We start from the raw sequence: 24,757 nt of genomic DNA on the forward strand, positions 1-24,757 counted from the left end.
CTGTGAATGCTCCACACATGAAGCTATCTTTGTTTAAATGACCAAATGCAAAGTACAGGCCAACAGCCATCTGTTTGTGTTTGACTCTACCACCTGAACATGTAGGCAAGCTAAAATGGAACACAACTCATTTCTATGAGTTTGATATTGAGTAGACATCCATTTCTAACATTTCAGTTTGTAAAATTCACTAGAATGTGCTAGCAACCATAAATGCTGATATATTGGCCAATTATTAAACATTATATGTTATCCAAATGAAGGTTATTTTAAAAATAACAATAATGTTCAGAATAATCATTCCTAAAAGTGATAAATTCACTTCTATTCTGCCTTCAAAAGCTGACTCAAATCAATAACACATGACCATTATCAGCTTCTATAAGAAAATCTAATTCTTCCTTCCTCTGTCCCTTGGTTCTCTCTATTTCTTTCATTTGTTTCTTCAGTAAATTTTACATTTAAAGATGAGGAACAAAGCTCTACCTAATCTAACTTTTGTTGTATGTGGTCATTTTCATGGAAAGATTTGAGGCAGGAGAAGGAATCTTATTAAAATCAAGGGTCCATTTACCTGGGTTTCTTCTCAGGGTGAAAATCAGCCAGCAAAATTGGAAGTCTCTGTGTGACCAATTCTGTGTGACCAAGAAAAACACTCTCAGTTCGGTTGCTGCTTTGGTTGTTACATGATGATTCATAAAGCCTTTCTTTTCTCTGAAATAAAAAAAAAAGATTTTGACATGCCTTGCTATTAAAACCATTAGAAAACACTTATTAAAATGTTAACACAGGAAGGAATTCTTGATACCCTCAGGAGTATCAAGCCTTTAATATGATTGAATCTAGAAGAAAAGGCACATGTAAGTTACTTAAAAATAACAACCAGCCAGGCACCAATGGCTCATATCTGTAATTCTAGCTCCTCAGAGGCTGAGATCAGAGGATCATGATTCAAAACCAGCCCAGGAAGGAAAATCCTTGTGACTCTTATCTCTAATTAACCACCAAGAAGGTTGGAAGCTGAGCTGTGGCTCAAGTGGCTGAGTATAAACTTTAAGTACCAAAGTTCAAGGAGACAACCCAGGCTCTTAGTGCAAGTCAAAGGACTGGCACTTGCATGTGTGTATATGTGCATGGGCATATGCGAACACACGTGCACATGAGTGTGTGTGCGAACACTCACACACACAACATAACCACTAAAAGATAGGTATGGAAATTCAGTTTAAGATGCGCTTCCTTCACTGTTATCGCTGTTGCTGCTGTGATAGTACTGGGGCTCAGTGACCTAACCCCAAGGCCTCTCTAGCGTCTTGCTGATTAACTGAATATAAGAGTCTCTCAGATTCAACAGTCCAGGTTGGCTTAGAATCCTAATCCTCATAGCTCACCTTCTTGAATGGTTAGGATTACAGTCATATAAGACTTGATAGCCAGTTAAAGATTTTCCTAGAAAAATACTTAATTATACAACTGTATATTCCACACACACACACATATATATATACATATACATACTATCAAATAATAGTTATCTGAGTTCAAGAGAAATCATTCAAAAGTCTGTATTAAATGTAAAATAAAAGTAAAATTACGTTTGCCATTGGTTTATTTTTTTCAAATTAAAGAAAATATATTTTTTATTTTTTATACTATTCTTTTTTCATATTTATTTATTTTTTTAATATTTTTATTGTATTTAATAAAAGGGTTACATGATATTTGCCAGATAAAGGTGCATTAATTCACGTACATTGATACCCTTCCACATGTCTTGGTCCCCATTACCCTCCCCCCACCCCCTCTCTTGGTTTTCCCCTCTTCCCTGTCCAATTTCAAATACCCAAATACAAATGTATCCAATATATCAGATAACAAAGTGAGATATAGTGACAATATGAGATAACAAAGGAACAGCAAAAGAGATGAGAGATAACATAGCACCTTAAAGACAGCAATCATTCATTATATGGCTTTTGTTTCAATATCCTAGAGGTCCATTCAATTAGCTTCATACTATATGGCCTTATGTATCAAGTTTTTGCTCTATTACAAATCTTTGCTATTAGAGCCCAAGGTTTCTACTGGTTATGACAAATGAGGGAAACCACTGAGCCTAAGTTCCTTTGAGTCTGGTTTACTTCACTTAATATGATTTTTTCTAAGTCATTCCATTTCCTAACAAATGGGGCAATGTCATTCTTTCTAACAGCAGCATAAAATTCCATTGTGTACAAATACAACAACTTGTTGATCCACTTATCAACTGAGGGACATTAAGGTTGGTTCCATATCTTTGCTATGGTGAATAGTGCTGCAATAAACATTGTTGTGCTAGTGGGTTTAGTATGCCCTAGTTTCTGGATGATTGGGTAAATGCCAAGTAGTGGAATTGCTGGGTCATAGGGAAGCTCTATGTTTAGCCTTTTGAGGCACTGCCATACTGCTTTCCATAGTGGTTGAATGAGTTTGCATTCCCACCAGCAGTGTGGTGGTGATCCCTCCTGGCCACATCCCCTCCAGCATCTTTTGTTATTGGTTTTCCTGATCCTGGCCATTCTAACTGGAGTGAGGTGGAATCTTAGAGTTGTTTTGATTTGCATTTCTTTTATGACCAGAGATGTTGAGCATTTCTTCATGTGTCTATAGGCCATTTTTGTTTCTTCTTCAGAGAAGACTCTAAGTCTTTGGCCGATTCTTTAATGGGATGGTTGTTACTTTGGAGATTAGTTTTGGAATGATTTAATTTTTTGAGCTGTTGATATATTTTAGATATGAGGCCTTTGTCCGTTGTATGGTTGGTGAAGATCTTCTCCCACTCTGTAGGCTTCCTAACTAATTTACTAGCTATGTCCTTTGCCATACAAAAGCTCTGCAGTTTAATGCAGTCCCACTTATCCAGCCTTTCTCTGATTTGTTGTGATTCTTGGTCCTTATTAAGAAAGTTTCGACCTGTGCCAAGGAGGCCTAGTGTATCTCCTACTCCTTCTTGTAAAGTTTTCAGTGTGTCAGCTTTTACCTCCAGCTCTTTGATCCATCTGGAGTTAATTCTAGTGCAGGGTGACAAAGAAGGATCCAACTTTAGTTTTCTGCAGGTGCTTAACTAGTTCTGCCAGCACCACTTGTTGAAGAGGCTGTCTTTCTTCCATTCTATTTTTTTGGCAACCTTGTCAAAGATTAGGTGGCCATAGATCTGTGGTTTAATTCCTGGGTCCTCAGTTCTATTCCATTGGTCTTCAGGCCTGTTCTTGTGCCAGTACCAAGCTGTTTTGATAATTATTGCTCTGTAATAGAGTCTAAAGTTTGGTATTGAAATTCCTCCTGCGCTGTTCTTTCTGCTAAGAAGTGTTTTTGCTATACAGGGTCTTTTATTATTCCATATGAAATTTTGGATCGCCTCTACTATTTCTTTAAAGAATGACATTGGAATGTTAATGGGTATTGCGTTGAATTGAGATAGAGTCTCATTATGTGGCCCAGGCTGGTCTCCAACCTCAGTCCTTCTACCCCAGACTCCTGTGTTCCAAGACTGTAGCTTTTTACAGTTCATCTGTGCTTCGGGATGAGGTCAAGGTGGTTATTGTAACCAGAAATGTGAATGCCTCATGAAGACCAAAAAAAAAATCGAATTAATCAGATAATATAATACTATAACTCAAAATGTACTATTATCTCTTTGTTTATGTTTTGTTCCATTTGGTCTTTTTGTCAGTTTTTTTATCTGATTTTGCTTTTGATGAACAGATTACACACATCAAATTTCTCATTGAAGAATAATTCTGCCCTTTCACTCCTCTTCTTCTGAGTGGACTTCCTCACACTGCTAGTAGCTTCTTGGGGTCAGTTTAGCATATTTGTGTCATACTTCTTTCAGAATTAAATGAATCAAGGCTATGCCCTCTAATGAGGACATGAATTGAGATGTCTATGTGAAATTATTCTGGAATCTTTCTGATTAATGTTATTCTAAGAAAACTGAATCCTGAAATTGGGATGTTGATGGGTATTGCATTGAATTTGGGCTCTACTAGCAGAGATTTGCTATAGAGCAAAATCTTGATACATAAGGCCATATAATGTGAAGCTAATTGAAAGGACCTCCAGGATATTGAAACAAAAGCCATATAATGAATGATTGTTGTCCTTAATGTACTATGTTGTCTCTCATCTCCTTTGCTGTCCCTTGGTTATCTTATATTGGTATAGTATCTCACTTTGTTTTCTGATATATTGAATTTATTTGTATTTGGATATTTGAAATTTGATAGGGAAGGGGGGAAAACCAAGACGGGTGGGGGGTGTGGGGGGGGAGGGAAATGGATACCAAGACATGTGAAAGGGTATCAATGTATGTGAATTAATGCACCTTCTATCTGGCAAATATCATGTAACCCTTTTACTAATTACATTAAAAAAATTAAAAAAAAGAATCTATATCACAAATCAAGTGTTTCAACATAGATATGACATGCATCTCAAAACATAAAAGCCATAGAAGTATCACTATGGTTCAAGTGGTAGAGTACTAGCCTTGAGCTGAACAGCGCAGTAACAGCACCCAAGCCCAGAGTTCAAGTCCCATGACCAACAAAAACACAACACAACAAAAAATAAAAGCCAGACTTGCTACAAGGAAAAAAAATTAAAAAAAAAATAAAAATCTACATATGCTTGTCCTGAACATGACCCCAAGTTTTCCTCAACATGCTGAGAAATTCAGGCCATTCAAAGAACCTTAAGACATCACGAGTCAAGAATGTCAGAGCCTTCTCCATTATATTGGCTCCCTGCATTATGATGTAGGGTGCAGTGAATGTTCAACAAAGAAATAGAAATATCTATCAAGAAAAAGAAATAAGTCACCCTCTGGTTTGATGAATTGCATGTCTTGCTACAAGATCTTAGTCTGTTCTTTAAGGCAAAGAAAGTGCTATATATTTCAACAAAGTGAAAAAAAGAAAGGAATTTGTAGATAGCTCTTGGCAAGATTGTCATTTTCACAATGTTGATTCTTCCAATCCAGGAGCATGGGAGGTTTTTCCATTTCCTTAGTTCTGCTTTAATTTCCTTTTTTAGGGTTTTAAAGTTTTCGTCAAAAAGGTCCTTTACATTCTTAGTTAAGCTAATTCCTAGGTACTTTATTTTCTTTGAGGCTATTGTGAAAGGAGTTTCTTTCCTGATTATTGCCTCGTTCCTCTCACTGTTGGCGTAAAGGAGGGGAGTTGATTTGTGAGGGTTGATTTTATAGGCTGCTACTCTTCCAAAGCTTTGAATCAGCTCAAGGAGCTTGGGAGTAGAGTCTATAGGATTCTTTAAATACAGAATCATGTCATCTGCAAAGAGGGATAGTTTTATTTCCTCTTTCCCTACTTGGATCCCCTTTATGCTTGCTTCCTGCCTTATTGCACTGGCTAGGAATTCTAGTACTATGTTAAAGAGGAGTGGAGAGAGTGGGCATCCTTGTCTCGTTCCTGATTTTAGAGGGAATGGCTTTAGATTATCACCATTAAATGTAATGCTAGCAGTAAGTTTCTCATACACAGCCTTTATTACATTGAGGAATGTTCCATGGATTCCTAGTTTCTCCAGAGCTTTTAACATAAAGGGGTGTTGGATCCTGTCAAATGCCTTTTCCGCGTCTATTGAGACAATCATGTGATTTTTGTCCTTGTTCTTGTTGATGTGTTGAATTATATTAATTGATTTGCGTATGTTGAACCAGCTTTGCCTCCCCGTGATGAACCTAGTTTGATTATAGTGTATAATTTTTTTGATGAGTTGTTGTAGACGGTTGGCCAGTGTTTTGTTGAGAAGTTTTTCATCGATGTTCATCAAAGATATAGGTCTATAGTTCTCTTTCTTTGATGAATCTCTGTCTGGTTTGGGGATGAAGGTTATACTGGCTTCATAGAATGAGTTTGGTAAGGAACCTTCATTTTCAATTTCGTTGAAGAGCTTGGGGAGTATTGGTGTGAGCTCTGCTTTGAAGACCTTATAGAATTCAGCTGTGAATCCATCTGGCCCTGGGCTTTTCTTAGGTGGAAGTTCTCTAATTGCCATTTCTATTTCAGAGCTTGAAATAGGCCTGTTGATTTGGCTTAGTTCTTCTTGGTTCAGTGTGGGTATGTTAATTTTGGCTAGGAATTCATCCATTTCATCTAGATTCTCAAATTTGTGGCACAAAGGTTTGAGAAGTATTCCCTCATGATACTCTGGATCTTGGTAATTTCTGTCGTGATATTACCATTTTCATCTGCGATTTTGTTTATTTCGATATGCTCTCTTCTTTTTTTGGTAAGATTTGCTAAGGGCTTGTCAATTTTGTTAATTCTTTCAAAGAACCAACTCCTTGTTTTGTTGATTCTTTCTATAGTTTTTTTTGGATTCCAAATCATTTAATTCTGCTTTGATTTTAATTATTTGCTTTCTTCTACTGGGATTAGGGTTGGTTTGTTGCTCTTTTTCCAGGAGCTTAAGGTGAAACATTAACTTGTTGGTTTGCAATTTTTCCAACTTGTTGTTGTAGGCACTCAGCACTATAAATTTTCGTCTAAGTACTGCCTTTGCTGTGTCCCAAAGGAGTTGGTATTTTGTGTGCTCCTTACTGTTAAATTTCATAAACTGTTGGATTTCTGTTCTGATCTCTTCGATGACCCATTGGTGATTCAACAATGTGTTGTTCAGTCTCCATGAGTTACAGGGTTTTTGTTGGTGGAAATGTGTGTTCAGTTCCAGTTTGATGCCTTTGTGCTCTGAGAGTGTGCATGGAATAATTTCAGTGTTTCTGGATCTGTCCAGGTTTGTTTTATGGCCTAAGATGTGATCTATTTTGGAAAATGTTCCATGTGCTGCTGAGAAAAACGTATATTGTGTTGTTGCTGGGTGGAATATTCTGCAGATGTCTGTTAGATCTAGTTGGTCTATATAGTTGTTCAGTTCTAAGGTTTCTCTGTTGAGTTTTTGCCTTGTTGATCTGTCCATAGGTGAGAGTGGTGTGTTAAAGTCACCAACAATCACTGTATTTCGATCTATGTATGGTTTCAGTGTAAGTAAAATTTGCTTGATGAAGTTTGGAGCTCCGGGATTGGGTGTGTAAATATTTAGGATTGTTATGTCTTCCTGGAGGAAAGATCCCTTTAGTAGTATGTAGTAACCTTCTTTGTCTTTTCTTACTAATTGTAGTTTGAAGTCTATTTTATCTGATATGAGGATGGCAACTCCAGCCTCTTTATGGGGGCCATTAGCTTGATAGAGTTTATTCCAACCTCTCACTTTCAAAAGATGATTGTTTTTTTGGGTAAGATGTGTCTCTTGAAGACAGCAGAACGATGGCTCTTGCTTTTTGATCCAACTAGACAGCCTATGCCGTTTAATTGGAGAGTTAAGTCCATTGATATTGAGAGTTAGGATTGAGAGATATTTATTAGGTCCTACCATTTTTAAAAGCTTTTATTTGGGCCTGTGTCTTGACAGTTCTTGTGGTCCTTAGATGGTATGCCGTTTAGGTGCCATTTCTTTCCCTATATTGCATTTATTTTGGTTTTCTATGTATAGAACATCTTTCAGAATTCTCTGTAGTGTTGGTTTTGTTGCGACATATTGTTGCAGCTTTTCCCTGGAATGGAATGTTTTTATTGTTCCCTCAGTTATGAATGAGAGCTTAGCTGGGTACAGTATTCTTGGTTGGTAGTTATTTGACTTAAGGGCATGACATATATGCTTCCAGTCACTTCTTGCTTGCATGGTCTCTGCTGAGTAATCTGGGGTTATTCTGATTGGTTTGCCTTTATAGGTTACTGAAACCTTTTCCCTGGCTGCCTTTAGGATCCTTTTTTTGGTTTCTATTGATCCAGTTCGGATTACGATGTGGCGGTGGGTTGTTCTTTTCTGGTCAGGTCTGTTTGGGGTTCTAAAAGCTTCTTGTATCTGGATGGGTCTGCCCTTCTGGATATTTGGGAAATTCTCTGAGATGATTCCCTGAAGTATATTTCCAATACCATTGACCTCTTTCTCCACGCCCTCCTCAATACCAATTAGCCTTAAATTAGGCTTCCTAATTGTATCTTGGACCTCCTGAAGCACTCTCTCATTTTTCCTAGATTTGGATTGACTCATTTTCTGTTCTTTCTCTATAATAACTAAATTATCTTCAGCCCCGGAAATTCTCTCCTCTGCATTGTTTAACCTGCTATCAAAGCTATCTACTTTATTTTTCATCTCCCTTGCTACTAATTGCTCATTTTTGATGCCTTGCATCTCTTCTTTTAGATCATGTATGGATTTCTTTAGCTCCTTGATTTCCATTTGAGTGGTTAGCTCAGTAGCTTTATTTTCTTTGAACATTTGATGGAGTTCGGTCACCTTTTTATTTGTGGATTCTATGAATTCATCCATCTTTCTTTGAAAAACCTTTATTATGGCCTCCTTTATGGCTTCTTCTTTTTCACTTGTCACCTTGTTTATGGTTTCCTTTTGTTCAGCTATGCCTTCCTCCCTTATCTCTTTCTTTATATTTTCACATTTTTCATTAATGATGTTTATCAATTGCATTTGTACAGCACTTGGAAGACTCTCCCCTAGGTTTGCCAGTGACTGTTCCATTGTCTGTTTACATTGGGTGGGGGGGGTGGGGGATGTTGTTTCTTGATTTGACATTTTTCTTGAGTTTCTTGTTCTGCCCATTTGAAAATAGGAGCAAGATTAATACTAAACACGATTATAGTTTTTCAGATATAACCAGCCTAGACCTCTGTAGCTGGCAGACTCTAGATGTTCACAAGTTTTGATTGGTGTTCTCACTCTTTCTTTTTGTGCAGTTACCAACTAGTCTAATAATTCACTGATAAGCGATTTATATCCAAAACAATAAGCCTCTCAATCCAATCTCTATTGTCTTTAAGTCCCTCTGAGCCTAGAGAATAATTAAACACCTAGATATACAGTGTTGCTCAACAGCCATCAAGTGTAGATCCATGCAGTATAAGGGTTGTAAGACGAGCAGAGGTCCAGAGATAGGAAAATAGAATGAGAGAGGTCAGGGGGTAAGTAGGTAGTGTATTTGAGTACAAAGTTTGGAAGGTATTAGGATAAAACTTATGGATTAGAGCCGGTGCCCGCCGCCGTTTTCCCAGCGTGGGGCCGGCGCCCGCTCAAGCCGCTTTTCGCGGGGGGGAGGGGTCCTCGCATTCCGAATTCTTTGGGAAAGTTGGATGTGAGCTTTATCTGGATTTCTTTTCCAGTTTGAGTCCTTCTCTGTTGCTTTTTGAGTTTGTTGTTGTGGATTTCTTTAGGTAATTGGCTCGTGGGACTCCCTGGTTCTCTCTTTTTGTCAGAGAAAGCTAGGCAGCGTCCCTATTGTCTTGGCGCCATCTTCCTTCTTCTATGTAGATTTTTAAATGGATGGCTTAGACACATAATGGAATGATGTTCCACAAGATTTTAAAACAATCTGATAAACGTCCCTTGTCTAACCAAGATGTGTGTTTCTAGGTAGGTTTTACAGGACAGAGGCCAATGTTACATTTAATATTGATCTTGCTTATTCTCATAGTCCCATCTTCCAGAATGTTATGGCTAGATAGAATCATTTGAGGCTTGATTTAGTTAAGAATTGAAACATCCCTTAGGATCAATTTAGTCAGATAGTGGAAAAGGTTATCAATCATTAAACCATCTAGAAAGGTAAAAGGAAACATTGAGGATGTTTGACTTTGGTTTAATGCCTTGTAGGTATGGCTAGGAGCTTTAGATTAGCTGCCGAAGCCATCTGCAGGTGAGATCATTGAAACCTCTAGAGGAATCAGACTGCTATGCTGCTTAGGGCTCTAGTGAAATGATGATGGTTCCTTGATGAGGAGGAATTTTCTACTTGTGACCAAACTATGAATAAAGCAAATAACCATTTTAGATGATGGCTCTTTTGGGTCAACCTGGTGTTTGTGAAATATATAAAGCATTCCTGTATAGCTCTTTCAAATGACGACATGCCATTCTAATGTAAGCATATTCCAGTATTTATTTATGCATTCTTTGAAAGACAGGTATGGGGTTGGTTTTCAGTGTGGAGATCTAAAACCAGTGAACTCAGTCTGCTTGCAAAAACTTAGAAATGTTAAGCAGTAGCTTTAAATGTTCCTTTCACTCAAGAAAGCCTTATGTTCTTTTATTATAGGAATACAGTTTCTTTAAATTACCCTATTTCAGTGGTAATGAAAGTTCCCCATCTTTGCTTCAGTGCTCAGGAAAAAAAATTAAATCTTTTAGGTATGTGCTCCAAAGGGTAACTCTGCCTTACATTTTCCAAAGGAATAGAAATCTCTGTCAATAGAGAAAAATGAACAATTGCCCTTTTCCATTTTAAAAGAGCTTGAAATCCCACAATTCTCTGACAAACCTACCCAAATTAAACAGCAATAAAAAGTAGGAGAGTGCATTTTTGAAGTTTTCAAAGCTTTGAGTTTCAATCATTTTTGTTCGTAACAAAGAGATGGAATCAACAATATTATTTAAATACCCCTACAATAAAATACCACATTAAGTGTATTTCAATGACTAAGTTCTTTTTTATGATTTCTTTTTTTATTGTGAGGTAATATATAGAGGGATTACAGTTACATTCGTCAGGTAGTAGGTGCATTACTTCTCACATATTGATACCCCTTCTCATGTTTTCGTCCCCATTCCCTCCCCTAAACTCCTCCCAGTCAGCTTGTTTTCCCCTTTCCCTTTCCTATGATAATGATTTCAACTCATGATTTCTCTTTGGTATACTAAGACAACTGGAGATGAAAAATCATTACTTAATTACAAATTTTTTTCATATATTTTATTGTAATTAATAGAAGGGTTACATTGTATTCACCAGATAGAAGGTGCATTACTTCACAAACATTGATACCCTTTCTCATGTTTTGGTCCCCATTTCCCCCCCACCCCCGCCCCTCATCTTGTTTTCCCCCTTTCCCTATCCTATTTCAAGTAAACAAATGAACATATATACAATATATCGGATAACAAGGTAAAATACTGTAACAATATGAGATAACCAAGGGATAGCAAAAGAGATGAGAGATGACATAGTACATTAAAGACAACAATCAATCATTATATGGCTTTTGTTTCTATATCCTGGAGGTCCTTTAATTTAGCGTCAATGACTAAGTTCTAAGATGCAGAAATTAGGAATTGTTATTCTGGCAATATTTTCTTTCATGAAGTTAATTTACCAGGCCAGAAAGCAGCTAGCCACACAATAGGATTTGTTTCACAGGCACATAAAAACTTCTAAGAGTAAACATCAAGATTGGGAGAGAAAAAAAAAAAAACCATGATTTCCAAACCACTGCAGATTTTGTACTATTGCACTTGTTTTTTGTTTGTTAATTTATATATTCAAAAGAAAAAGATACTATCTTCTGACATAGAGCACAGTCATGTCCAACTTGCTAACTATCTAATAATTTTATTAGCAACTTCATTGACAGTCTTCCTCTAAGCGTGTTATTGCTGGAATGTTTGCACAGTAACTAATAATAATCATTGTTGGTTGCCTTATGTTTGTGTTTTATTCCTTGGCTCATTAAACATAATATACAATTCATACATTATCACCCTGTCTTACAAAAGATGACCAAGGGATTGGCCACAGAAAGTAGGTGAATGGAAAGAGCAATCGTAGATGAATTCATTTCTAGTATTTGAGGTATATAGGTAAAAAGAGAACTAGGAAAATTAAGGAGACTTACATTGATCAGCACACATAATACATACAAGCTGACATGTTGAATTGAAACTCCTTTGTACAACTACTAGAGGATAATTTTAGAATATAAGAAAAGAAAGTGATCATTTCTGCTAATATTGAACAAATGGCATATATCGTTAAATATATTTTCTTAAAGATCCCCATCAGGTAGTTACTAAGTTACAACAATGTCCCCTTACATGTAGTGTCAGTTACTGGCTGTCAGCTATAGTCCTAAAAGTACTAAACACACACACACACACACACACACACACACACACACACACACACACAGACTGTAAGTTTCAAGTGGAATGTCATTCTAAGTATCTAAGTATCAGGATGAAATTTCATGCTATTCTACTATCTCATCCAACTTAGGAAAAACTCCTTTGTCCAATGTATCCACTCTACATACACTACCCACCCATTAATCAGTAAATAACCAACCCAGTTATCAAATTAACTGGCAGTATGGCAGTGTTCAAGTCATCCTTTATATTGTTTGATAATGCCCCCACAGTACAAATGCTATACAAAGTTCTTCCTTTAATTGAAAAGGTAAAAACCCTCCAGTCAATAAAGAAACGGGGGCTAGGGTGTATGTGGCATGCTGAGACTGCTAAAACTCTGTGGTGAGGAAAGCATCTCCTATTCATGAAAATTTTCCCATAGGTGACAATCTGTGAAGCAGAACAGAACAACACAGGCACTGAGGGCCTCACTGGAATGTGCTAGTAAAAGCAAAATAGACCATAAATGTTAATCAATAAGTAAATCAATAGCTGAATTATGCTACCTTCTGCTTTATAAAATACTGCGGAGATTTTTTTTAAGTGCTGATCATGTATACACCATTGTGAGAAAGAAAGCCAATATTTGGCTTCTTTAGTACCTCTTTTAAACATTGCAGTCAAAATAGGTTAAATGATACCAAAGCAATTCCCACCCCATGTACGTCATGTGGTTGTGTGCAGGGACATCAGAAATAAGCAGCAAAAGCTCTCATTTGGGGATGTGATGATAGAAATGTGTAGCCATTGCCTCTTAGTTTTCAGTATGTATGTTTCTCACTGGTTTCAAGTAATCATCTGTTCATAGACTCCTTCTACAATTTGGAATCCCAGTTTCTGTATCACCATGATTACATGAGGAGCTGTGTGGTAACATGAGATGTATTCTGGGGCTTAGAACTTCTCCAGGAAATTTGAAGTGGTTTGATTCTGAAGGCGGACAATGGGTGATAAGCTAGGGTAAGAGCATGTGAACTGGGATGGGTAGAGGCAAAAACTGGAGGGAAGCAGGGGCTTTGTACAGAATAAGCTTATTGAAAGAAGGGAGACATAGGCAGTTTAAAAAATACCAAGGAATGGACCCCAGAAATTCTTGTGAGTTCAGAGGAGTTTGTCCGTTTGTTTTTTTTCTGTGAAATCTTGGAATTTAGGAAAAGAGTTTAGAGTGTCTTTTTTGGGCCATCTTTTTTGGAATCTCACATAAGGAGGGAGCAAAGAATAGGAACACTGAGAAATACTAGCTTTTCATTTCCAGTTTCTACTTGTGCCGACATTACTCTGAATGCCATGTTATTCTTTTTGTTCTCATTATTATGTTACCACTTTGGATGACATGAAAATAATCAGAATTCAAATATTTTTCTCTTCAAAGTGAGCTTTTTTCAGGGTTTGTTTTTCTGTTTTGGGTTTTGGAGTTTTGGGTTTGGTTTGTTTTTTTTTTTTTTTTTTTTGCCTGTCCTGGGACTTGAACTCAAGGCCTGGGTGCTGTCACTGAGTGCTTATGCTCAAGATTAGTGCTCTACCACTTAAGCCATAGTTCCACTTCTGGTATTTGTGTGTGTGTGTGTGTGTGTGTGTGTGTGTGTGTGTGTGTGTGTGTGCTTAATTGCAGATAAGAGTCTCACTGATTTTTTCTGCCTCAGCTGCCTTTGAACTGTTGACAGGTGTGAGCCACCACATCCAGCTTGTTTGTCAATCCTGAGTTTTGGGTGACAGGGAAATGAGAAGGACAAGTTGAGGCCAATGTAAAGAATAAAGGTAGATAAGAAAGTTCTCGTAATGTTGAGGATCAGATGACTATATATACACATATACATGAATAAACATATATGCATATATATTCACATATATATGAATAAAATCCAACTGTGGGTACATTTTCTAGAATCAGGCAGAATCAGAAAACTGATAAGATCCAAAAATTCCGACTAAATGAAATGTCTAAAAGTAGGAAAGAACAAGTAACGAACAAGGTGTCAGGTCTAGGGACTGAGTTCACCTCGGAAGGATGAAACTTGGAGACCAGAGTCAAGCTCACAAAAAGCAGAAAGGGACTCTACACTGTTAAGAAGGCAAATGTAGTTCGTTTGGGTTGCAGTTTTAAAAAATAGGCACAGAGAAACTGTGCAATAGACATGAGGACCAAGGATAAGACTTGATTTTTTCTTTGCAAAGCCAAATATTTGAAGCAGTTATTCCAACAGAGCAATTTTACCCACATCTCTAGTTCAGTAAACATAACATAAGATAACCCAACAATGGGAAATAATAGTATTTATAAGACACATAATAATTTTTCTCTTAACTATATTTTTTATTACTTTTATGCAGTGGTACAGACAAGTTTCAATTCAATTCAACATGTAAATTTATGAGTATAATCCAACCATCCCTATTTAAAAAATACTTTGTACTAAATCTCAACTATATAATTTATGTTTTATTTACCCTAAAATCAGTGTATCTAAAAGCTTGGTGCATCGTTTGTTCTTGAGGTTGTGATATCTACGCATTATCTATCTATCTTCAATGACATTTCCACAAGGAGATGTGTAGATAGAGTCATGCTCTCTAAAATAGGGTTCTGAAACAGCCCTTTTTCTTCCACCAATGACAGGCTGGTCATTAAACCTAAATTAACTGAACACAGGGATTTTTAAAGTACTTATATATCCATTATTGCATTTACCAAGTTCTTCATGATAGATCTAAGGCTAAGAAAAATCTCTTCATAAGGGAGTCAGTTAAAGAAAAAAGAAAAGTCCACACCTAAAATGAGCGGGTGTGGGGTATGGGGGGGGGGGAGGGAAACGGGTACCAAGACATGTGAAAGGGTATCAATGTATGTGAATTAATGCACCTTCTATCTGGCAAATATCATGTAACCCTTTTACTAATTACAATAAAAAAAAGAAAATTCTCCAGTTGTAACTTTTTTCTATGTCTCCAGCTATCTGAGCAGTTAAAAACCACAGTAGTCCAGTAACTATGTTAACTCCTCCTCAGGGCTTCAGGACTTGAAAGAATAGCCCTGATTGTACCAAAAGTGAGGTACCAATTCTGTATTAGACCACACTGAAAAGTTGAGGGGGAATATGACCAAAGTGATTAAAATAATTGTCTAATGGATTAACTTCTCCTCTCTCCATCTTGTCCCTATCCTATCTTTTCTGCAAACTGCTATCTCCTTTGTAGGTCAAAACTACTGCGGTTATATCTGCACAATTACCTTTCATCTATGCTATTATTGTAAAATGCATATAACATAAAATCTGCTGTTTTGATCAGTATTAAGTACATTGATAATAGCTATCAAGTATATTACCTTTTTCTGTTCTTTTTTTTGTTTTTGGTTTTGCTTTTGTTTTTTTGGTTTTTTTTTTGGTGCTGGTCCTGGAACTGGAATTCAGGACCTGTGCTCTGTCCCTGAACTTCTTTTACAAAAGGCTGGTACTCTACCACTTCAGCCACAGCCCCGCTTCTGGCTTTTTTGGTAGTTTGATGGAAGTAATAGCCTTGTGGACTCTGGTTCAGATTTGCTTCAAACTGTGAATCTCAGATCTCAGCCTCCTGAGTAGCTAGGATTGCAGGTGTGAGCCATTGGCGTCTGGCTTATTTACCTTTTGAGATAACTATCATCACCATCTACCTATTTGTCTTAAAAATAAAAATAAGATACTGCCCTGGGTGAGTCAAATGACAGAACCACAGTGGTTGAGTTGAGTAAGGTTGGATAATGCTAGAACCTACTCCATTTATAATCAGAGCCAAATGGGTCCTCTTCTGTGCCTGCTTAGATGTGTTGAATGATGGCATGTCCACCACTGATTGGACCTGGCTTATAAATAGAGGTCTACCAACTGTTTGTGAGATCCTGCTGTTCTATTCTCCTCCAAAAGCAATTCCAATTCACAATACTAAGAGGTAAGTAATATTGATACATTGCTGTAAACCAGAGACTTAAAGATTTTTTTCTTATTTTAATAACTCTTCACAACAACCCAGTTTTCAAGTAAGCATACTGAAGCAAAAGGAAGAAAAGCACTTTATCCCAAACTGCAGTCTCTGAGTATAGTAAAACTCTAGTTTAGAGGCAGGCAGTCTAGACCCTTGCTTCCAACAATAATGCTATACCTCTCGATGAGTTGAAATACCTGATAGACAATGGAATTGTTTGAGGGCATTATTTTTATCTCTACACTTTCAGTTAATTTCATAAAGAAAACTACTTCATGGAATGGCACCTGGCTCATTTTGAATATATCAATCTTTACGTCCAAAGAAATAGAAACAACCATGAAATTTTAAAAAATAGTCACAAAGGAATATAAATAAAGCCTCCCTACTTAAGTTACTTATTTTGTACATATTTTGACACATACATATCGTAATATACTTCATAAAATTCCCCCTCTATGCTTGTATCCTGAGTCTCAAGCCATATGAAGGAAACTATTCTAAAGAGAGGCCAGAAAGGGATGGGATTTGTTTGTATCCTGCCATTCAGAGGTGGTTTCTTTGTCTCCCTCTGCTCATTCAATGATAAATGTGCAGTCCAAAAATTGCACAGGAGATATTTCTTTCAGTGGATACAGAGTGAGACAGTTGTCTAAAACTAAATAATGTTAACAAGTAATGCAGAATAATAGAAACAAGGGCCTAAGTTTGAAATCCACCCATGATTCTTTAATGAACACTTATCTCTATGAACTGAAGTCCCACAGGCAAACGGTGAACCGCCATAAGGCACTGCTTTTTTGGGATTCCTAAATTCTCATAGATTTCTCAAAGGATAACAGCTTCTGAAATCCATGAATAGCTAGACATGACTTCAAAATTGTGTCCATAACCCTTTGTGTTGCTAAAGACACTCATTAGTCACCTTTTCTTGAGCATTGACCCAAAGGATGGATTTTTCAAAAATCAAACCTAGTTAATTCCATTCCCAATCTATAAATATGTGCTCCAGCATTTATTTCATAGTTTATTCAAGATGCAAAAGAACTTCTCAAGTGATTTTTTCTGAAATAATTCCTTCCTTTGTTCTTTAAATGATCATAGTTAAATGGCAAATTAACTCAGCCAGCAAATGACCAAATTATATTTTTTTAGTTGTGTTTTAGGCTCACTAAATAAAGTCAAGAGATGCTTTATAGAGTCTCTAATTTGGCATAATTTTCTGTTACTGAAAATAAGCCAAGCCCTTTTCCAACCAGGTAGCAATGTCATAATCAATATTCTTTTGAGATAAAATAGTTATGTGAAGGCTCTTATACTTTTCCAGATTGGGTATTGTTATTTGAAACTTTGGAATGGCTAATATTGAATGAGTAAATGATGAGCACCTAAAGATACAAGACAGATGTTATTGTTAGCTTTGTCTTATACAATGTTACTTCAAAATATAATGGCTAAAATCATCAGCTTCATATGCAGATTTCATAGGTCAGTGTCTGCAGGTCCATCGCCTGCCGATGGCTTTGCCATGTAAGCAGAGGCAGGTTGGCTAGGCAGCTCTGCTTTTGGTGGTTGGTAGTTTGCCTTGATCTTGTGCCATTTTCAAAACAGCAAGAGATGCAGACCCAATATGCAAACACACAGCAAGATTATATTCTACTTTCTTTTGTACAGTTTACCATAGCATTTCATTTCCTTGCCCAGAGTCGATGTAGGACAGGAGTAACACATCAGGCCATTCCTGAAACTGAGCTAATTCACCAGCACTCCACTTACCACCCTTACCTAAGTTTTAAGATCATCTGACCTATATCTATTGACCCTCATGTAATAAATAAAGTACCTAATGAATTTTTTTGTCAGTTGTGGGACTTGAACTCTGGGCCTGGGTGTTTTTCCTGAGCTCTTCAGGATTAAGGCTACAGCCTCGAGCCACTGTGCCACTTCCACCTAAAGAATTTTTTTTAAAACAACATGTTTTCCAAGAGAGGAAATGGATCTAAATATCTTGAACTCTTTGCCATAGTTCATCAGTTTCCCAAATTAAAAGTAACAATCGGGATGAATAGATAGGTTTTGATGGAATGTGTGAGTTAAAACTATAAATGACATTATCATTGCCAAGAAAGTATCTATAAAGGCAGAGAATGGAATAGAAGCTTGAAGAAATGAACACATGGCAGGAAGACCCTGCATGAAAAACAGCGAATAAATGGTTTAAATAGGTGATGCTAAAAGTCTATCAAAGCCTGCCTCCTGGTGTTATTTTGCTGAATTGCATGTATTGCTCCTGGTGATTCAAGTCTGTCAACAATTGTGTTGTCAGCTCTGCTATGTAGCAGACATTAGCATAAAGCAAAGAACACTCTTTTTCTCATGGATCTTACATACCAGGAGGGAAGATGGATGCTAAGTACGCTGGTACCTGTAACTAGTCACAACTGAATAAATGCTGTGAAGAATATGAAGAGAACTGAATATGAATAGAATATGGATATGAAGTATGAGTGAATCATTCTCCTATTCTAGTCAAAAAAGTTAAAGCCTCCCCCCCCACACACCAACACAGCAAGACAACATTTAAACCAAAAAAATCAGTGACAAATCCCACAAAAGTGTTGGAATCGTTTCACACAAATGGTTGTGTTTTCCTAGTCATAGATTAATAAGCTCAGATAGGAAAAAGAAAATACCCAGGATCACAGCTAATAGATGACCTGCTTAATGTTCAACTCCAATCTACCTGGATTCAGTGCATTAAACATAATTTCACACTTTATTTTTCTAAACATATTTTGGTTGAATTATTTCACAAAAAGATGTTACATAATTATTTATATAATATAATATGCAACATATATTATGTTGTATATAATATAATATGATATATATAAATTATGTATAACATATATTATATAAAATTCTAAATACAATAAGCAATGAAAAGTGACTATAATCCATGGACATGTGCATATGTATTTCTGTATCTGTGCATATGTATATCTGTATATATATACATAATTATATTCATGTGGATAAATACAAAACATGAACTTAACTAGGGGACTTCTTAGAAGGAAAAGGGCTAGAGGAGAAGAAGAAAAGACTTAGTAATTTTATAATATGTTTCAATTATAGGCGAAAACAACATAAATAACCTAAAAAAGTTGCTGGTTAATTGACAAGGCAAATCAAACAGCATTTGTTGAGTTCTGGTTACTGTGATGGGGGGATTTATGGCTGATAAAAAGGAAGGAAAAAAGTTGAATCCAGTTGAAATAGATTATTCGCCACTGTGAGAATAATATTGTTATAGTATTTTATCTTGTTATCCGATATATTGCATATATGTTTATTTGGTTATTTGAAATAGGATAGGAAGGGGGGGGGAAAGATGAGGGGCAAGGGTGGGGGGAGGGAAATGGGGACCAAGACATGAGAAACGGTATCAATGTTTGTGAAGTAATGCACCTTCTATCTGGTGAATATAATGCAACCCTTCTATTAATTACAATAAAAATGTATGAAAAAAACTACTGGAATTATTTTGGGAAAGCAGACAAAAGAAGGAAGGGAGAGTAATAGGATGAGATGGATTGGAATACATTGTAAACATGTGTGGAAAGATAACCCTGAACTCTTTTTCATACATTTTCTTCAAAGTATGTCTTTCTATTGGCCTTATTGCCTGCATTCCCTTCTCTTTAGGCAATGATGGTTCAGTTTTTTGTGTATTTATCAAGAGATACAATTAATACATACTGCACTTTCATTGCACCAAATGCAGTTCTCAGTGTTTGATAAACGGGTTCCTGTTTAAATCCCTAATAACAACTTCATGTGATAAAAGTCTTTATGAACTTACTTGTATGTATATATATGAAGACAAAATGGATTTAGTGAAGCTCCTTGCCTCTAACTTCCAGAAGGTCTAAGAGCTGGCACTTTCCAAAGACTGGGCTTCAGCTGGTTTAGCATATTTATATGTATATTACCCTAGGTAACCCTGAGACCCTGTTTGAACACTTTTCTCTACTGGGAATACAATGCCCGTTGTTGGACAGGCTGCTGATATAATGTGAGTGAGCTGCTAAATAGTATGCTGAGTCTATCTGTATAGAATATTGGCTGCTGGCTTGGTGTTTTGTTTCTGATGATGATGATGATGATGATGTATGGCCACCACTTACAACATGTCTGGCATTTGACTTTGTTCTTCCAGAAACAAAAATCCCCCACCAGCAGCAACAGAATATATAGTGTTTATCTTGTCACAAAAGTGCTTAAATATTCACCTGCATATCTACCTTTAAATTTGCTAGTCAGCTTCTGCTTTAATAATGCCACCTGACAAACAAGTCTGAAATCTCAGTGGCCTTATTACACACACTGACATCTCACTTGTAATGCAAGTGTGGGTTTACTTGGTCTCAGCTCCAAACTGGATGTCTATGTCTGCTTTCTATAGCTCCTTTTCAAAACCCAAGCATCGTCAGTATGAGAGGTATTCCTGGCAAATGATGGGTGTGTAAGGGGAAAGGTGGAAATACACAATTTAGCCAAACACCTGCACCCAAACTAACCTTCTATTATCTTTTGGTTGAAACAGGTGGCACAGACAAATTAAAGTCAAAGAGGCAAGGAATTATATAGTTTATATGGGACATGGAGGGTAAGAATAAACAACAATAACAAAAAATACAGAGTAGAACTATTCAATCTAGCTTCTTTATCTTTTCTATCTGGTATCTAAAGGTAGAGCTGGAAGTATGTTATGTGGGCATGTGTCAGCTGGGCACTGATGGCTCAGACTTATAAAATCCTATCTATTCAAAAGATTGAGAACTGAGGATCCCTGCTTGAAGCCAGTCTACCGCAGAAAAGACCTAGAGACTTTAGAGTCCAATTCACCAGCAAAAAGTCAGACATAGAGGTATGGCTCAGATGGTAAAGCACCAGCCTTCAGCAAAGAAGCCAGGATCATAAAAGCAATCTGAACTGTGCCTAAATTGATATTATTAAAACTCTCATATGGTTTCTCTGCTGTCAACATAGAAACCATGACCGTTCTTTTTTGTCCGCATTTCACAGGTGTTTGCACCATGTTTGGGAAGAAAAAGAAAAAGATTGAAATATCTGGCCCATCTAACTTTGAGCACAGGGTTCATACCGGGTTTGATCCACAAGAGCAGAAGTTTACCGGCCTTCCGCAGCAATGGCACAGCCTATTGGCAGATACTGCCAACAGGCCAAAGCCCATGGTGGATCCTTCCTGCATCACTCCCATACAGCTGGCTCCCATGAAGGTATGGTAAAGACTCTGGGGTTGGGGTGGCTCAAGACGCATGCTCGTCACTAATGTACTGTGCTGTCTTTACGAACAAGCTATCTGAATACCCAAACTGTGTGCTTTTTGCTAACATCCACATATTAGTCACCATTATACCATACTGTAGCATTGTGTATTATAGCACATCAAAAGGACCCGAAGATTTCAAAGATTTGTTAGGTGTAGCTTAGGCTAGCCTGGAACTTTTGACTCTCTTGCCTCTCTTGAGACTAGGATTATATGAATGTGCCATTGTGCCCGGCTAAAATCAAATCTTTATTCCTCTTGTCACAGCCTCACAAAAGGCTGAATACTCATGGAGCCCTTGAATTTGGGTTCAGCCTTGTGACCTGAACAGCCATTGAGGTGTGGTGAAAAAGGTATGTCATGGACAGCAAAGATTTCCCTTTGGGCTTTTATGATCATCTTAAGAAGATGCCATACTGGTTTTAGAAGAGAGAGAGGCACTTGAAACATATCATCCTAGAGTGCTTGCATCCTAGAGTGCGTAGAGGCAGGCACTCCTCACTCTCTTCTTTGCTGTATGATGTGAAGTATGGAACTGTTTGTTACATAGCATTCTGGAACAACTAGCCGGCACTATGTTCTTTAAACCTGGAATCATCTTTTTCTAGTGAGTGATATGAACTCTGCCTTTTAGGTGAGGGAATTAAGCTTAACAAGACTAAACAACTTGTTCAAGTTTCTACATCTAACAAACCAGAAAAGCCTAGGATTTAAACCCCAAATCCATTTAATACCAGGAATCATTACAATGCCCCAATACTGATAATAAGGATGTGTTTAAGCATGAAAAAGTGTCACATAAACTAACGTTACTAACTCAGAAAAAAAAACTGTTTTCTTCTTGCCTGGTTCTGGACATTTTATATAACTGTTGGTACTACTGGTTCTCAGACAGACATTAGTTTTCCCAAATCCACAAAGAAAAGTTAATTTCAAGATTCTAAGGCAAACAGGCCTTTGATTCTGGCATGTAGCCCGTGAATTCTCACTCAGTTGGGGATTTTATGAGGATTTTTGTGTGCAGGGAGAGGTGGTCATGGAGCTTGAACTTGGCCTGGGCACTGTCCTTGAGTCCTTTAGATCAAGGCTACCACCCTACTCTTGGGCCAAGCCCCACTTCCCTTTTTCTAGAGGTTAATTTGAGATGAGTCTCAGGTCCTTTTGTGCCCGGGCTGGCTTTGAACCTAGATCTTCAGTTCTCAGCCTCCTGAGTAGCTAGGATTACAGGCATGAGTCACCACGCCTGGCTGATTGTCTATTTTTTAAATATTTTATTCTTGTTGTATAAGTGTACGGAGGGGTTGCAGCTACATGGGTCAGGTAATGAGTACATTTCTTTTGAACACCTCTTCCCTCACTTTTTCCCTCCTGTCCCCATTCTCCAGTTGTATGGTTCATTTTCAGCATAGTATCTGGTGAGTATCACTGTCTCACCATTTCTGTGCTCCCCCTTCCCCTCCTCCAAACAGAAAAACTTACATACAAGACAAAAAGTAGAGAAAACAAAGACAGTGACAAAGCAGAAAAAAATAACCCCCCCAAACTCCCTTTTTCCTTTTCTTGGATTTCATTATGAGAGATATCATTTTATATGATCATATGAACCTAGCTAGCTATACCGAGCCTTTGTGATCCTCAACTCTGCTTCCATCAGAAAGAATGCTATACTGAGCCTTTGTGATCCTCTCCTCTGCTTCCATCAGAAAGAATGCTGGGCCTGGAAAGACTTGAAAAAAAATTATACTAAAGGAAATAAGCCAGACCCAAAGAAACACAGGTTGATGGTTTCCTCATTTGTGGTAACTAGAATAAATCTACAAGCAAACACAGTCAATGGTAAAAGCTTCCCCCCCACAACAAAAAAGAGATACGTTTGGACATGATAAATTGTATAAGACTCTAGAAGTTCACACAGTGAAATCTAAAGTCAATCCTTTTAAACACCGTAACTGTGATTTCCTCACATGACATCCATATGACTTTATTTTCTCCTCTGTGAGTACTCAGGACCTTCCTTTGACAGGCTCTTTCATTAGGCATGTAGTTCACACCGTCACTGCCAGTCAATCAGGCAGAATCTTCCAACAGAAAATGTCAATGAAAGCATTCCATTTCACCTGCATGCTGCTCATTCTCTGGTTACAATGGCCTCACTCCTCCTCAAATAAATCGCAGCTGAGATCTAACGGTGAGTCCCCAGACAAGAAGCAACCATTCAGAGCACAGAGATAGCTTGGTCTGAACTCCTAACTACAGAACTTGCCACCTGAGTAGACTTGCTATGCTTGGATAACCAGACAATTTTACATAAAGTGCCAGGGTTCTCAGAAACACTTTTCTCTGCCCTACTTCTACTTCAGTCCTGGCAGTGGTGACCTACCTAAAATAATCCTTCTAAATCGAAGAAGAAGAAGAAAAAGTGTAGTTTTCATGCCTGCAAACTGAAAGATGTATTTCTCTTATTTTGACATTCTACTTGGAATTTGGAGCTGGGCACCAGTAACTCCTACCTGTAATCTTAGCTCAGATCTGGAAGACTGAAACCAGCCTAGGTAGAAAAGTCCATAAGACTTCATCTTCAAAATAACCAACAAGAAGCAGGACTAGAGGTGTGGCTTGGCTGGTATTGAGTATCAGGGCAAGCAAGTTCAAAATCCTGAATTCAAACTCTGGTTCTCGCAAAAACATATACATTTAATTATTTGACTTAGCAATGTAACAGTTCTCTAGTAGGTTATCCTGTCGTGTCCTTGTGGCTTAGAGATGGTCCTTTTGGGTACCTTGGCATTTAGGGTGTGGTCACTTGAGAATTCTGTAGATCTGCCATGATTTTAAACCTGTCCTATGGTTGATGATTTGATTCTTGCTAGCTTGCTTTTTATTGGTAAATCTATTGTCTTCAAAGTTGAAGGAGGTTTCATTTGCATATGCCAAGATGGAATATTCAAATATGTAGTCACTACCCAGGCTCACTCTGCAGTTTCAGAGCCTACCTTAACCCAACTGGCTGGTAACACCTACAGCTTTGAATGTGATGATTTCACATTCAAAATCTTACGCTCTTCATGGCTTTGTCAAGAACTTTTTAATGTACAAAGAACCTAAAATGGAAATGTATTTTTAAGCCATCCTTGATGCTTCACATTTATCAAGGAATTGATAAAAGTTGGAAAATTAGCAACAACATGAAGAAATTCAACCTGGGAGAGAAAAGATGAAAGCAACTGTGAAATTCCAAAATGCCTGACTTATGTGATCACTTCACAGCCAAATCTCAGATTCATCACCATCTCCTAGCCCACTGGGGAGAAGGCCTCAGTTCAGGAAAAGGTTGGCGCTGCCAGCATTGTGCTTGATGGTGTGTTACTCACAACAGCCCCAACTGCAGTTAGCTCTGCAATTCAGGGC

General features: G+C 37.5%; 1 protein-coding gene across 2 annotated transcripts in view; it reads left to right on the plus strand.

Moving 5' to 3' along the window:
* Pak5 (p21 (RAC1) activated kinase 5) overlaps positions 1–24,757 on the plus strand; it is a 197,481-nt gene that overhangs the window by 120,883 nt on the left and 51,841 nt on the right. Inside the window, exons 3-4 of one of the 2 annotated variants that reach the window (XM_090352002.1) lie at positions 15,834–15,960; positions 21,085–21,299. In XM_090352002.1, the coding sequence (XP_090208128.1) occupies positions 21,096–21,299 (204 nt within the window). In that variant the 5' untranslated portion in view covers positions 15,834–15,960; positions 21,085–21,095. The remainder of the gene's footprint in view (positions 1–15,833; positions 15,961–21,084; positions 21,300–24,757) is intronic. The other variant, XM_090352001.1, reaches the window with a different exon arrangement.

Source organism: Megascapheus bottae, chromosome 18 (genome assembly GCF_031878675.1).
Source record: "Megascapheus bottae isolate mThoBot1 chromosome 18, mThoBot2.hap1, whole genome shotgun sequence".
Classification (NCBI taxonomy): Eukaryota; Metazoa; Chordata; class Mammalia; order Rodentia; family Geomyidae; genus Megascapheus; species Megascapheus bottae.